Source organism: Malus domestica, chromosome 13, assembly GCF_042453785.1.
Source record: "Malus domestica chromosome 13, GDT2T_hap1".
Taxonomy (NCBI): Eukaryota; Viridiplantae; Streptophyta; class Magnoliopsida; order Rosales; family Rosaceae; genus Malus; species Malus domestica.
In genome coordinates this window covers 10,203,573-10,217,737 of record NC_091673.1, presented here as the reverse complement: position 1 = coordinate 10,217,737, position 14,165 = coordinate 10,203,573, and the positions used below count along the sequence as shown (strand labels likewise).

At 35.5% G+C, this 14,165-nt stretch overlaps 2 protein-coding genes and 1 long non-coding RNA gene across 3 annotated transcripts; all 3 read left to right on the top strand.

The window, feature by feature from the left end:
• The first annotated feature begins 7,677 nt into the window (after positions 1 to 7,677).
• On the top strand, positions 7,678 to 8,506 carry LOC139190282 (uncharacterized). The gene is made up of 2 exons (XR_011574385.1): positions 7,678 to 7,814; positions 8,351 to 8,506. It is a non-coding gene; the product is annotated as an uncharacterized lncRNA (long non-coding RNA).
• Positions 8,507 to 9,878: 1,372 nt separating this feature from the next.
• On the top strand, positions 9,879 to 10,408 carry LOC114820605 (uncharacterized). Its single transcript, XM_029091591.2, has one exon. The coding sequence runs from the start codon at positions 9,898 to 9,900 to the stop codon at positions 10,195 to 10,197; it is 300 nt and encodes a 99-aa protein (XP_028947424.1). The 5' UTR covers positions 9,879 to 9,897; the 3' UTR covers positions 10,198 to 10,408.
• Positions 10,409 to 13,153: 2,745 nt separating this feature from the next.
• LOC103416371 (uncharacterized) lies at positions 13,154 to 13,612 on the top strand. Its single transcript, XM_008354624.2, has one exon. It carries the CDS (start codon positions 13,154 to 13,156, stop codon positions 13,610 to 13,612), a length of 459 nt encoding a protein of 152 aa, XP_008352846.2.
• The last annotated feature ends 553 nt before the right edge of the window (positions 13,613 to 14,165 follow it).

The window sequence follows — 14,165 nt, the reverse complement described above, 5'->3', positions numbered from 1 at the left end:
AATTCAAAAGGAGAGGACAATAACATTTATGCTTTTCTCTTAGTTTTACAACGTCTCGTTCCATACTTAGTCTCATCATTCAATCGCGACCCTCCATTTAAACTTAAAATCAGCAGCCACCTTAGCTGGACTCCCTTTGTCCTACATTACTAGGGTTTTCTTCCACTATAAAAAGCCATTGATATTTTCATACCATTCCAACAACATATACACAATCTTGCTTGTTAAGAAAACAAGAGAAAAAAAACCAAGCAGAAGATGGGAAAGCAATCTTCACTCTTCTCTTTCTGCAACATATTCAAGGCCTGCTTTTCGAGCGGCAGTAGAGACGATGCATATTACTCCGATGATGGCGGTGTTTATGTTAGACGGAGAATGTGTCCCAGTGATGAGGACAGAGGAGGCTGGACTGCCGAGCCTGGCATTGACCGCAAGGCCACTGCTTTCATTTCCAGGTTCTACGCGAGTCGTGTTTCAGACCCCGAATGCCAAACTTTCGCAAATTGATCGATCAGTTACCATGTTTTAATTGAACTAGAAATTTGTAAAAGTACGTGGTTGATCAGACTAGCTGATCGTACTTCAATTCCTTTGTCATGCCTCCCTCCTTCCTCCGCTTCTTCCTCTTCTTCTTCTCTTGTAATTTTTTTTCTTGGGAGTGTGCATGTAATCTGCGTGTTAATTAGTTACAAATAATGCAGATAATAAAATTGTAAAACATAGTTTCCACTTTCAAGATCTTTTTCTTCTTTCTTCCTTTTCCTTGGGCAGTTGCTTATAGTTAGATTAAGGTAAAATTTAGACTTAACTGTTGAAAGTAATGCAGGCGCACCAACCGAGTGGTAACAAAAATAATGCACTATTAATTTGTTCTCTCACTAAGAAGTAATTTTTGCAATTCTCTTCCCCCTCCCCCCTCCGATCCATTATTTTATAGTCTATGAATTCAATAAAATCCAAGCGAAATCAAAGGGCAAAAACAAGGCGAATTCTGCAGATTCACCTTTAAATGCTAGTGGATTATAAGAGTTTTTTTTTCTTCCACCTAAGTGATTTTAGGATGGGGTTCGAACATAAGAACTGGTGTAAGGATAAACTCTCACAACTAACTAAACTATAAGCTCTTTATGATAATAAAAATGTATATCATATGACGTACACACACACACACACACATGTATAAATTAATTTTTTCCTCAACTTTTTTGGTTGCATCCCATGTTATTCATCTTTTTTTTTTATCCTTTTTGGTTCTATACCTCCATTTCCCTGCAATTATTCAACAATTTGGACCCAACAAAAAATGTGTAACTATCAACATGAGAAAATCTTGCACTGTCTTCATTGACAAAAGGAAAAATATTCAACTGTAAAAGCAACCAAAATGAAATTAAGACCCTTAAATCACTCCATACGTAGCTCTGCAGGAAACCATTTTGGTGGCAGTAGCTTAATTAATCTGAGTTATATAACCACTTAGCATGCAGTTTGCAGCAGCTATACATTAATATGTCAATTCGCCAATTATTAGAGAGAGATGAAAAAAAGAGCTGAATATCATGTTGATTTGGCAAATCTTTTGGTTCCCCAGCTGAATAAAAATCAAATCAAAAGCTAACATCATAATGAAGTAAAGTTGCCAACTTTTCTTTTCCCTTAAGAATTGAAGGAAAAGGGAATTTTGTCCACTTCGAATAGAGCAATGATATGTACCCCATAATGTACCTTTTTATAGAATTATGCTCATTTATATTCATAGTTTGTATCAAGTCACACAATGCAAACAAAGAGAGCAATAAATTTTAGGAAACTTTAACGAAAAGCTCTGGTACTGTTTACTTTAACGAAAAACCACATTTTTTTACACTAAAAAGTCAATCATGATACTATTCACTTTACCTTTTATTTTGTTCTTATCGTTAAAACTTAAAGTTTTCAAACCCTTTTCATTAATTTTCCTTAAATTTTATTTGGCCTCCATGTAGTGTATACACAGCTAGCCATATCACTCAGAATAGTTTGATTGGAATACATATTGTCACTAACTTTATCTAGCTACGAAATTATTTATTGACAAACAATTATGCCCTTCAAGCCTAATTATGCTATTCAAAGCAATTTAGTAACTACACCGAGCAGTCATTTCAACCTAAGAGCTGCATAAATCTAAAATCCGGGGATTTGGATCCTCGCCGAATCCCCTTCCCAGTGATCATAGGGATCAACGCACATGGACTGTTGATAAAAAATCATGCAGTTTCAATTAAATGCTTTTTATATTTTTAAAAGTAAAGCAATTTCTTTTTGCGTGAAAAATATAAAAAAGGAAAAAATTATGACCGCACGATTTTTTATCAACAATCCACATGCGTTGATTCCTAAGATTCTTCTTTAGGAGGGGATCTGGCGAGGATCCAATTCCGGGAAGGAAGACCTAATTGTGTGGTTCTCTAAGTTTAAAAACACCTCACAAATTGTTGAATAAACTCCACATACTTAATACACTCCATATTTACTTTTTCAATTATAAATTATCTTTATACACCCCACTTACCTCTCCATAATACCCTCACACCCGACATTCTCAAAACACACATTATATTTCTATATACACCCCAATTTCTTCAAATTTTATAACACTCATTTTTAATTTTGATGGATTGAATCTAGATACCTTGTTGTTCCTAGGCTAATCACTTCTATGATTGACTTGTTTTTCGTTTCCATCTTGAGAGAATATTATCATTAACCGATTTGGACGCTAACACTTATCTTAAACTTTTTTATCTTTGTGCAGATTGATAAATCTTATGTCACTTCCAAACTCAAGAATTATCCAAACTCAAGATCTTATGTAACTTTTCTATAACAAAAGAAATAAAAAAATAAAAAAGAATTATTGAAAGTTTCAAGTTGTTGGCATTGCAATTCACAAAGCTGGTTCAAAGGCATAAGTTCTGAAGTTTTTCAACATAGTAAATGCCGGGATGTGATAAAATGTGTGGTTGGAGAGAAAATAATTTCTTGCAGTCACAGTGATCAATAACATTGGCATATTCATAGACATTTAGTTAGGGTTTTCTCAATCAATGTGTTTGTAGTTTCATTAGTTAGGATATTGTTCAACAATGAAGGGTGGGAGGGTTTTGATAATTGGAGAAGATAAATAATACGTTAAAAGTGATGTAGGGTGTATTTGGAAATTTCTTATTTTTTTTTTAAACTTAATAAGGTTGAAATTGTCATTGCATAATAGAATAAATAAGTAATTTAATATTGAATTTTTTTGTGGGGTGTTAATAAAAAAACCTTTATATATTATTTTTCTATACTAAAACCCAAACCAATGTGTACTGTTCACGGACAGTGGAGTGTCGAAAATGCCCTCGGTTTGGTTTGTTCCCACACTCGTTTTCCGTTGCTTGCACAGTAAAATTTGTTTAGATGGTTTTATCGGGGGTTGCGGACAACAGCGTTCTCTCGTTGAAAAATAGTCAATTTGGTCTCGATTTGCAAAAAAATTGGAGCCCATAAAGGATCGCGTTTCCTACTGCCGATTTAGTGTGGGTAATTCTTTGCTTTGAATGTTATATGTTTGGGATTGGGAGTGTAAATTTGGACTTATAAATGGGTTTTTTGTTTAAATTTTTTGGTTGTGATTTTGCTATGGCTTCGAATTCTGGGTGATGGTGGTCAATTTGGTTTTGTTTTTTGCTTTAGGAGATCCGGTTCTTCGGGTTTCTGATGTTTCTTTGCAGCTTACGAATGCCTCTGGATGTAAGGTGAGCGGTTTTGAAATTCCACGCTTTTGATTCGACTTGCAGTTTGAGATGTGATTTTAAAGCTGAAATTTCCAAGCTTTTTTATTAATCTTAAATCAGATTAGTTAATTATAGTTAAATTAATTATTATTATTATTATTATTTATGTTATGTAACTGAAATAGCTAAAGTTGAGAAAATACAATTGGAGCTTAGAGTCTTGCACTTGGGAGTGTAAATTTGGATTTATAAATGTGTTTTTTGTTTAAATTTTTTTGGTTTTGATTTTGGGGATTTTGTTTGTGGCTTCGAATTCTGGGTGATGGTGGTTAATTTGGTTTTGTTTTTGGTTTCAGGAGATCCAGTTTTTTGAGTTTCTGACGTTTCTTTGCAGCCTGCGAAGGCCTCTGTATTTAAGGTGAGCAGTTATAAAATTCTACGCTTTCTATTCGATTTGCAGCCTGAGATGTCATTTTAAAGCTGAAATTTTCAAGCTTTTCGATAAATCTTAAATCAGATTAGTTAATTATAGTTAATTTAAAAATTCTGTTATGTAGCTGAAATAGCTAAAGTTGAGAATGTTGGATCTGTTGCCTTAGGGAAGAAATTTTAAACTTACAAAAGCATGGTTTTCAGGAAATCGCCAATGCTGCAGAAACTTTGGGTTTCCTGGTGAGTTCTCTGACTTATGTTTCAGGTTTAGTTTTTGAGTTCTCTTTTCTTTGTACAAATTTTTGTTGATTTTAATTTTAAAAATCGAGGTGTTTTTGTTCAATGGTTTCGTCCATCTTAATAGCTTTCTCACCAGATATCTCCGCCATCACAGTTCCACCAAACTCGCCGATAGTGTCCGCCTCTCAAACCAGGTACGACTTCTTTCACTTTCTTTTGTTTCCGGGAAAATTTAGCGCTCGAAAGTGTGTAGAACTTTAGAAGTAACAAAAAGTTTCAATCTTTGTGTCGTCCTGTACACAAAGAAATTGAATTTTGATTTGTGTTTCGGCATACCCTTACTGGAATTTTTTGATTTGGGAATTGTAGAAGTTAGTGGCAATTCGTTAACCGGAAAGAGAATTCAACGGCACCCTCTTCGTTTCTGCCACGAAACTGTGAACTACTCCCAGTTGAATATCAGAGTATGCAACGAACAAGACTAACAAATAATAAGAATATTATTAAACAAACTGAGAATGCCGAAACGGCTACAAAACTCTAAGAGACTACATTGTGGCTAACTTTTTCTCTAATGAATAACAAAGCACCCCATTTATAATAAACTAACCATAATCTCTAACAAAACCTAATTCTAACCGGCTAAGCCCATAAAACCAAACATTCAAATAAACCAAAATACTAATATTTTCCAACACCCCCCGTCAAACTCATGGCGGTACATGACATGGGTTTGTCAAAGTAGATGTGGATGTAAAACTCCAAATTCCTGTGCCAATGCCGATGCCAATACCAATGCCGATGTCGATGCCGATACCGATGCCAATACCGATGCCAACTTCTGAACAAACAAACAAAAAATCCAACCAAATTTTTTTTTTCCTTTGTAGCAATACAGACTTGCGGATACTCCTGCAGGCTGCAGTGTTCAAAGGTGCAGAAGCAGAGTCACGGGACAAAAAACGAACGAACAATTTTTTTCTTCTTGCAAACAATCAATACCAACTAATAATCTGAACATGAACGACAACGGAAACGAGCAAACAGATACCAACCCGAAGCAGATTAAATCCCGAAGGATCAAACCTGCTCTGATACCAAGTTGAATATCAGAGTATGCAACGAACAAGACTAACAAATAATAAGAATATTATTAAACAAACTGAGAATGCCGAAACGGCTACAAAACTCTAAGAGACTACATTGTGGCTAACTTGTTCTCTAATGAATAACAAAGCACCCCATTTATAATAAACTAACCATAATCTCTAACAAAACCTAATTCTAACCGGCTAAGCCCATAAAACCAAACATTCAAATAAACCAAAATACTAATATTTTCCAACACTCCCTCCGCGGAAAAATAAATTAGGGTTCTTCTTCGATTATCTCAGGTATCGAACCTCTTTTTCTCTTTTGCCTTATGTTTTCTTCTTACAGCTTTAGTTCCTCAACTTCTCCTTACAAGAACTAAAAAAGTTTGTTCCTGTATTGCACTTTTTTCAATAAGTTTTATTCTTAGTTGCTTAAATTGATCTTTTGATTTAGAAGCAGCGGAAGAAATTAATTTTTATTGTCGTCCATTAGGCTTTCCAGTCAAGACAAAATGATAACGAGGATGCACTCCAGTCGAGACAAAAGGATAACGAGGATGAGGCTCTTCCAAAACCAATTTCATCAATACAAAAGGAAAAAGAAAAACAAAGGGATGAGAAGAGGCTGTTACTTTTGACAAATCTGGGAATTATTAAATTGTAATTTCATTTTATGGTTCCATTAATTTTGTTAGAATTGTGATTTGCAAGTTACAAAGAGAATTTCATTTACTTTGTTTTCTCGATGAAGATTTAGGGTAAAGGTATGGGTTTTATGGGTTTTAATGAACCAAACATGAATAGAGATGTTATATTATCTATATCATAATATGAGTTTAGAAGATAATTGCAATTAAACTCATCTGACTTATTTGTGTTTCATGATGAGGATGTGAAGGTTTTTGGCAGGGGATGGAAGTATGGTCAGGTATGATTTTTTTTTTCCGGTCAGGTATGATTTAACTTTATCAATATTTCATGCTATTTAGTTCTGTGAAATATATTTTCTTCAGTGTTGTTTTTTAGCATCTCAATGTGAGTGTCTTTTTTCATTTTTTTTCAATAACATATTGAACAATGTTTTGTTTCAACAAATGATTTAAGCCCTTAATGTGTTAGGCATCATATCATGTTCCAAAGAACTTAAATGGCAGGTTAAAATATATTGTAGCTTATCAACAAATTCGCTACCATTAGTGAACAACGAAAAAAGAGTGAAAGATTGTGTACATTTGAGAACTCCTTTTTAATACAACTTCATTAAATTTCTCTAAACCATGGGGAGATGTTGGACAGAATGAATCTTATGGTGTTAAAGGTTGACAATAGTAGGCTCATGCAGATGGATTTTTAGAAAAAAGAAAAAGAAGAAGAAAAAAAGGGGTATTTTCCTTTTTGTCTTATGGTTTATGTTTCAATTATATAATGGATGCAACCTAAATGTTTCTTATTTTTTATTTGATTTGACTCAACCTTTTGCCTACTTGGAATTCTCCACCGAAAGGCAAATTGGTTTCTGTTTTCTTTCTATTTTTAGGAAAATTTGGGGTAGTTAAAAGAAAAAAAAATTAAATTAAAAAAAAGGAGGGTTCCAAGTTACATATGAATATGATCATTAACTTCATGGTTATAGGTGGGAACTGGAATAGTGGATGAGCTAATATTTGTGCTGGTTATCCAGTCATGGTATGTCATGGGACGTACTCTTGGGTGCTCTTAATTCTACCAATATGCAGGTTGGCTAATTCCATTGTTTTATATCACTACAGACTTACATTCTTACAACTTTAGTACATTTAAAAAAATGCTATATCGTTAGTCCCAAGTCATTTTGTCGAATTGTTGACCTTAAATACATATGGGCGTAATTGGGTAATTGTCGTATACAAAAGAATTTCCCAGAAAGTCAACCTCCTCAAGTGTATTTCAACTATGAAGGTATGATAGGAGTGGTGAGTAGCAATTATTCAATTCAATATGCGAGACAATGTTTGAACTATAGAGTTAAACTTCCTAATGCAAAAGGCAATCTTTTTGTGTTATAAAACATACGCAGAGTATTTCTTCTTCTTCATATTCTCATTGAGCTTTATTCAATCTTCTTAATAATAGTTGTTATGTGAAAAAAGATTGAATAATGCTAATATAATATAGTATTAATGGCAGCTTGCAAGTTCTTCTATGGAGTCCAATCCCCTCTGTGGTGTGGATAAGGGTTTCAAAGTGATGCCATCTTCATTTCATGATATCATCAACGTTGAGTTTCAAGATACTTGGGATTGGTTTGGTATGCTTTGCATAACTTAGTTGAATTTTCATATTACAATTCTTTGCGATTTTTTTCCACATGAGAGTTTGAACTTGAATTATACATACATGTACAACATGGTAGACCTTGGTACAGTTTCTATTTTGGTGATCATGTACACCTCAACTGCTTGATAGTCTTGAGTACAGAGTAAGTTTGAATAATCTAAAGTAAATAGAAATTATTCCAGTTTGGGTTGAAGTTTGGTGGAATTGTTCAGTTTATATCTTTTAGTGAAATTCATATATGTTATTTGCGTTTAATTTAATAAACGATGCATGCTTATGTGAGTGCACACATCTAGATGGCTTACTTTACTTTCATAGAATGTTTCTGGTTTCTGTTTGTCTTGGGGAAAATTTTACATTTGTGAAGTTTTTGGTGAAATATGATCAGGTATAAAGCTTTGCAGGTTGTTTTGTTTCAACTAGGAGTAGTGCTGGATTTTTGTGTGGCAGAAATGAGTTCAAATTTTTCGTAAATAGGATTATTTGTTTTGAAAATTGGGTTTGAAGGTACTCAACTGTGGTGAAACCGTTGTTCAAAAAGGTTGGTATGGAGCTGATCGCAATTGAATTGCATGAACTGAGTACGAGTTTTTCTACCCATTACATGGCAATGCTACAGTTTGCAATTCTGTCCTTAGATTAATGTAATTGAATTTTGTCGTATTTTTTAGCCTATTCTTAAATCGTTGTTTTATCTTTGTTGGGATTGTGATTGAAAAGAAATTAGACTACATTGTCTCCTTGAATGGGGGTTTTCGAGTTTTGGACCTCTCAGTTCTGTGGGAGAGATAATAATGTTTTTATCATTGTTATATCGTTTTGCACTCAACATATGCGTAAGAGGAAGCAATAACATCTTCTGTATAACAATCTGCTTAACGTTGTCAAGTATATTGCTAGTATATATTTTATCTTTTGTATATTGCATTAACGTTTTGCAACCCAATCTTTTATATCATTCAAACATAATTTTTTTATACAATTTTCAAACCCACAGCAACGCGCGGACATAAATTTCTAGTATATACTAAAGCGCAATGGAAAAAACATTGTTCCTAAGCACAGTGAAATGATGGAAATACCCCCATTTTACTGTTTAATTTTTCCCGTCTTTTTCTTACTTCGCAGTGAAAAAACGAAAACGGGCATGGCGTACGTGTTGATTTTCTCCATTTGTATGAGAGGAGGGGTCAAAATGCAGAACGAATGACATGGAGATTTGTTCAATTTTATCAGGTTTTGTATTAAGGTAAAACTCACTCCCCATTTCACATAATTTTAAATGCTGATTAGTGTATATGTGTAAATAGGATTGTAAGTATGATTGTATACATGTAGTAATAGAATTGTAAACATTGTTGTAATTATGTGGAACTAGAGTTGTAAACCCGCGGCATCACTTGGGTTTTTTTGCTTGTAATTTATGTGACAAAAGAAGAAGAAGAAAAAAAAAAAAAAAAGGTAACATACATTCTTTCTCAGTACATTTTGTATGTCATGATGATGATATTGAGAGATGCCATATCGACAAACCGTCTTTTATAAAGGAAAAAAAAATTAATCTAGAGAATAAATGATAATATAATAATACGAGAGATTAGATCAAACCTTCTTTGGTTTATTGGGTCTTTCATCTACTGCATGTTCTGCTGATCTCCTTTTCTTACTTCAGTAAAAGGCATTTCATTAAGAGGTCGATTAAATGAGAGAAGAGAGGTACCCTCCAAATCTTAGTTTTCCCCAGGTATTATTTTAAAGACTTAGAGGGCATCTTTTGGGAGGGCAAAAGAACATAAAAATGGCAAGAAAAGAAAAAGGATTACCAAGGAGAACTGTTTAGGTCAATTAAAAAGCTGAGGACATTAACACTTATGCTTTTCTATTAGTTTTACGACCATCCTAACCTTTCATGCGTCTTATCAGACAATCCTGACCTTCCATTTTAATTTTAAAACCAGCAGCCAACTTAGCTGGACTCCTCCAGTCCCACATTAAGACCTAACTAGGGTTTTCTTCCACTATAAATAGACAAAATTACATGCAAATGCAGCAACATGCACAAAACCTTGCTTGTTATTAAGAAAACTAGAGAAAAAAGAAAGCAGAAGATGGGAAAGCAATCCTCACTCTTCTCTTTCTGCAACATGTTCAAGGCCTGCTTCTCGAGCGGCAGAAGAGACGATGTGTACTCCGATGATGGCGGTGTTTATGTTAGACGGAGAATATGTCCCAGTGATGAAGACAGAGGTGGATGGACAGCCGAGCCTGGCATCGACCGTAAGGCCACTGCTTTCATTTCCAGATTCTACGAGAGTCGTGTTTCGGATCCCGAATGCGAAGCTCTCGCAGTCTGATCAGTACCAGGTTTCCATTGAGCTAGAAATGTAAAAAGTGGCTTGATCAAGATCAGCTGATTGTATTTATCAAATTTTTGGTCATGCTTCCTTCCTTCCTTCCTCCCCTTCTTCTTCTTCTTGTCTTATGTAATATTTTATTGGAAGTGTGCATGTAAGCTATGTGAGTTAGTTATAACAAATAATACGGATAATAAATTGTCTTGTAAAACATATATAGTAATTTCCTCCTTCACAATTTTTTTCTGCTTTGTTTTTTTTTTCTTGGCCATGCTTATATATTTCCATTAATATAAACTTATATAAAAAATTGACAGTACTAGCAACTTGATGTACATGCACAAACCCAAGAAAGGATGAACTCGGTAGTTAAACCACTTGAACCACAAGTCTCTTGCGATTACGTACATGCATATATTTGTTCGTGCACCTTAATTAATTTTCACTTGCATATTATTTCTCTTTGGTACCGTTTGATAGTGGGATGGGATGGAACGTAGTGGAACGGGACACACTCGTCTCACGTTTGGTGCGTCGATTTTCCTGGAAAGCGATGTCCCGTGGAATGGATTTTAGTCTATTTTTTGTGCCACCCTCCCCCCTGGAACAACTTGTTCCAGCCCATGGAACACAAAATAATAACTTGTTGGACAACAATACCCATCCTCTTTTTCATTAATTTCACTATCTACCCTCTCTCTCCCATAGCCTCCCTCTCTTCTACCCTCCCTCTCTCCTGTAGCCTCCTCCTCCTCCACCACAAACCCAGCAACCTAGGCTAATCCAATCCCAGTAAAGCCATCCGAACCCAACCCCACCTTCTTCCTGCCGCCTCCCTCCTCCCTGCTAGTCCCACGACGAGACCGTCACCCTCCATCGCGAAAATCTCAAGACCACCCACTCTCACGATGTGGCCAACGCCATCACTCGAGGGATGGGACGGCGAGGATTAGGCAGAAAATGTGAGGGATGACGTTGAACTCGTCGGCGGTGGCTCAGGTAATGTCAAACTCGTTGGGATGGATGAGTACAATATTTAATCATTTGTTCCATTCTGGCATGAACTTACACCAAATGTAGCATGAAACCTCCGTTTCGTTCCGTTCCCTTCTGTTCTTGTTCCGTCCTGTTTTATCCCATTCCGTCCTATCCGCATATCAAACAGTACCTGAGGGATGACGTTTAACTCGTCAGCAGTAGATTATAGAACAATATCTGATATTCCAAGCTGTTCGTGAGCAACCTCATTTTTCTTATAGGAGCTTAAGTCTAAGTTTACCCAGATAGAAGGTAAATATCAAATTTTAAATTATTAGAGAGATCAGACAGAAAAAAAAAGAGCGCTGAATTTCATGCTAATTTGGCAAATCTTATCGGTCCGAGAGATTTTTCAGTGTTATCGGTATACGAGGTGATACATCACATGTCATTATATAAATGATAGGATATGTGTGCTAAAAAATTAATAACTTGAAAAATAATTTTTCTCACCATTTCTATTAAAACACACGATGTATCACCTGTGACTCAGCTCCTATCAAAAGCTAACATCAATCTGAATTAAAGTTGCCAACTTTACTTTTCCCCAAAGAGAATTAAAGGAAAAAGAATATTGTTGTCCACTTCGAAGAAAGCAATGATATGTACCACATAGAGTACCTGCAGGGAATATAATGTTAGAAATATTGTAACAGCATCTTGTTTAATTAACATTTTTTTTTTTTTTTTTTGCCTTGATTTGCATGAGTAAAGAGTAATATTGTGAGATTTATCTCAAAAGTAGTCGGTTCTATTAGTAAGAAATTACTTAGTTTTATTATGTAAAATTATGCTCATCGATATTCCCGGTTAATCTGTGTACATCTCACATTACTCAAAATAGTTAATTGCCACTTACTTTATCACTTCCACTTTCCACATCATTAGACTGACTAAATTAATCACACCCATTATGTTATTAACCATGAAATCACGTGATGTCGGCTGCCATTTCCAAATGAAGAAAAAATAACAGTGCCCTGGCTTTTGGAATTAAGATATCGACTCTAATGGCATACGGGAACCTAAGGTCATCTCCAACTGAATGAAGGATAGAAGGTTCTCTTTGGTTCTGTAGCACTCTAAGAAATTAATATTTTAATTAATAGTGCATAACCATATTTCTTACTATCTCCAACCGATGGGCCAGATGACCATAGACTAAACATAGCCATGTGACAAAAAATAATCTCAAACCGAGGGGTCAAAGGGTCATAGAACCAAACATAATTTATTATTTTAATGGAATTACTATGGTTACTTAAATTAAATTACCTCAAGAATTTTACGTTATAGATTGTCAATAATTTTTTGAGATGGAATCTCAATAATTTTACGTTTCGGATTTCGAGTGTCATGTGTCAATGTGTGAGTAACTTTGCAGATTTCTTGTCAATAAGGAATCTCAATAATTTTACTCTCGGATTTCGAGTGCTAAGTGTCGATGTGTGAGTAACTTTGCAAATTTCTTATCGATAAAGAATCTCAATAATTTTTCGGATAGGATTTCGAGTGCCACATGGCGAGATGTAATTGGTTGTGGGAATTTTTTATAGGATTTTTATCTGCTTCCAATGTCCATAAATAGGACGGATATTGGCCTAAAATTCACACACCTTCAGATTCAATCTCTCCAATATCTTTTTCAATTCAAGTTTGCAATGAATTCCAACTTTGGATCATTTTCGAGTTCTAACTGGGGGTCCTCTTCCAATTCTGAATTGGAAGATAAATGGCGCAAATGAGACGAGAAGAAGAGGAGTCAGAAGAAGAGGAGTCAGATGAAGAAGACGAAGCATGGCACAATACATCATATATGGCAGTTATGGCTGGGGTCATGGCTTGTTAAGCAACTAAAGAACAACCACAATGAAGTGGCTTTATTGCTGGTCGCAGTTACAAGCCACGAAATAGAGAAATGGCGCATCAGAATCTAATGAACAACTACTTCAACCCCAACTCGGTGTACAACGAGAAGGATTTTAGACGTCGCTTCTGGATGAGGCGTCATGTCTTCGAGCATGTACTTCATGATGTCCAACATGTCAATCTATACTTTCGACAGAAAATGGACAGAGCAGGCCGCCTTGGTTTCTCATCGCATCATAAGGTTAATATTGTACTCCGAATGCTAGCCTATGACACCCCAGCTAATGCAATGGATGATATATATGGTATGTCTGATTCTACATGCCTTGATACTCTTGCTGAATTCTGTGAAACAATTGTTCAGCTTTACAAAGAGGAGTACATCCGTCAACCAAATCAAGTAGATCTAAATCGGTTCCCTTGCAAAGATGAAGATCGTGGCTTTCTGAGCATGATAGGGACACTAGATTGCATGCCTTGGCAGTGGAAGAAATGTCCCATCGGATGACAAAGAGGCTTTAGTGGAAGATCGAGAAAGCCAACAATTGTGCTATAGGCGGTTGCATCATTTGACATATGGATCAGGCATGCTTTCTTTAGAGTCCTAGGATCCCAAAATGATATTACAATTCTTGGTCTTTCACCCCTCTTTAATAACCTGACGAAGAGTAAATCACCTAAACTTGACTACTATGTCATCGACCATCAATACAACATGGGGCATTACTTGGCAGATGGTATTTACCCAAAGTGGGCAACATTTGTCCAAGCAATTGCAAACCCTGCGAATGACGCCGAAAAGTGGTTTACCTTATACCAAGAGGCATACTGAAAAGATGTTGAGAGAGCTTTTGGTATTCTACAAACACGGTGGAAGATCATTAAGAAACTGGCAAGATGGTGGAGTCGAGAAAATTTGGACTCCATCATGATGTCTTGCAACATATTACACAACATGATTATGGAGATTGAGCGAGATGGGTATATTGATGAAGAGTCTAATGACGACCAAAAGGATCCAAGTAGGTTAAGAAGGGCTCGTGCAAAAATATATGATGGGC

What these genes read in the sequence shown, in the direction of transcription:
- LOC114820605 (XM_029091591.2), top strand. Translation starts at nt 9,898, where the DNA reads ATGCACAAAACCTTGCTTGTTATTAAGAAAACTAGAGAAAAAAGAAAG.
- LOC103416371 (XM_008354624.2), top strand. Translation starts at nt 13,154, where the DNA reads ATGGCGCATCAGAATCTAATGAACAACTACTTCAACCCCAACTCGGTG.